General features: G+C 55.3%; 1 protein-coding gene across 1 annotated transcript in view; it reads left to right on the plus strand.

The window, feature by feature from the left end:
* Positions 1–64: 64 nt before the first annotated feature.
* HOXB1 (homeobox B1) overlaps positions 65–226 on the plus strand; it is a 1,736-nt gene continuing 1,574 nt past the window's right edge. The window contains exon 1 of the mRNA XM_008949968.1: positions 65–223. Coding sequence (XP_008948216.1) covers positions 65–223 — 159 coding nt within the window. The remainder of the gene's footprint in view (positions 224–226) is intronic.

Consider the following 226-nt stretch of genomic DNA (forward strand, 5'->3'; position numbering starts at 1 on the left):
CTAAAGGTTGTAGGGCAGGAGGAATCCCCCCCAAAACAGGCTGACCCTCCTCCATCAGTGGCAGATGGACAATACGAGGATGAACTCCTTCTTAGAGTATGCAATTTGTAACCGTGGGACGGGCGCCTACCATCATTTAGAGCAAAGCTCCCCATCCTTCCCCTCTTGCTCAGGTAGCCCCGGCAGTGACACTTTTCAAGGAGACGGTCGCTTTGGAGCGGGGGGG

The sequence above is a fragment of the Merops nubicus genome, unplaced genomic scaffold, assembly GCF_000691845.1.
Source record: "Merops nubicus isolate BGI_N331 unplaced genomic scaffold, ASM69184v1 scaffold18661, whole genome shotgun sequence".
Lineage (NCBI taxonomy): Eukaryota > Metazoa > Chordata > Aves > Coraciiformes > Meropidae > Merops > Merops nubicus.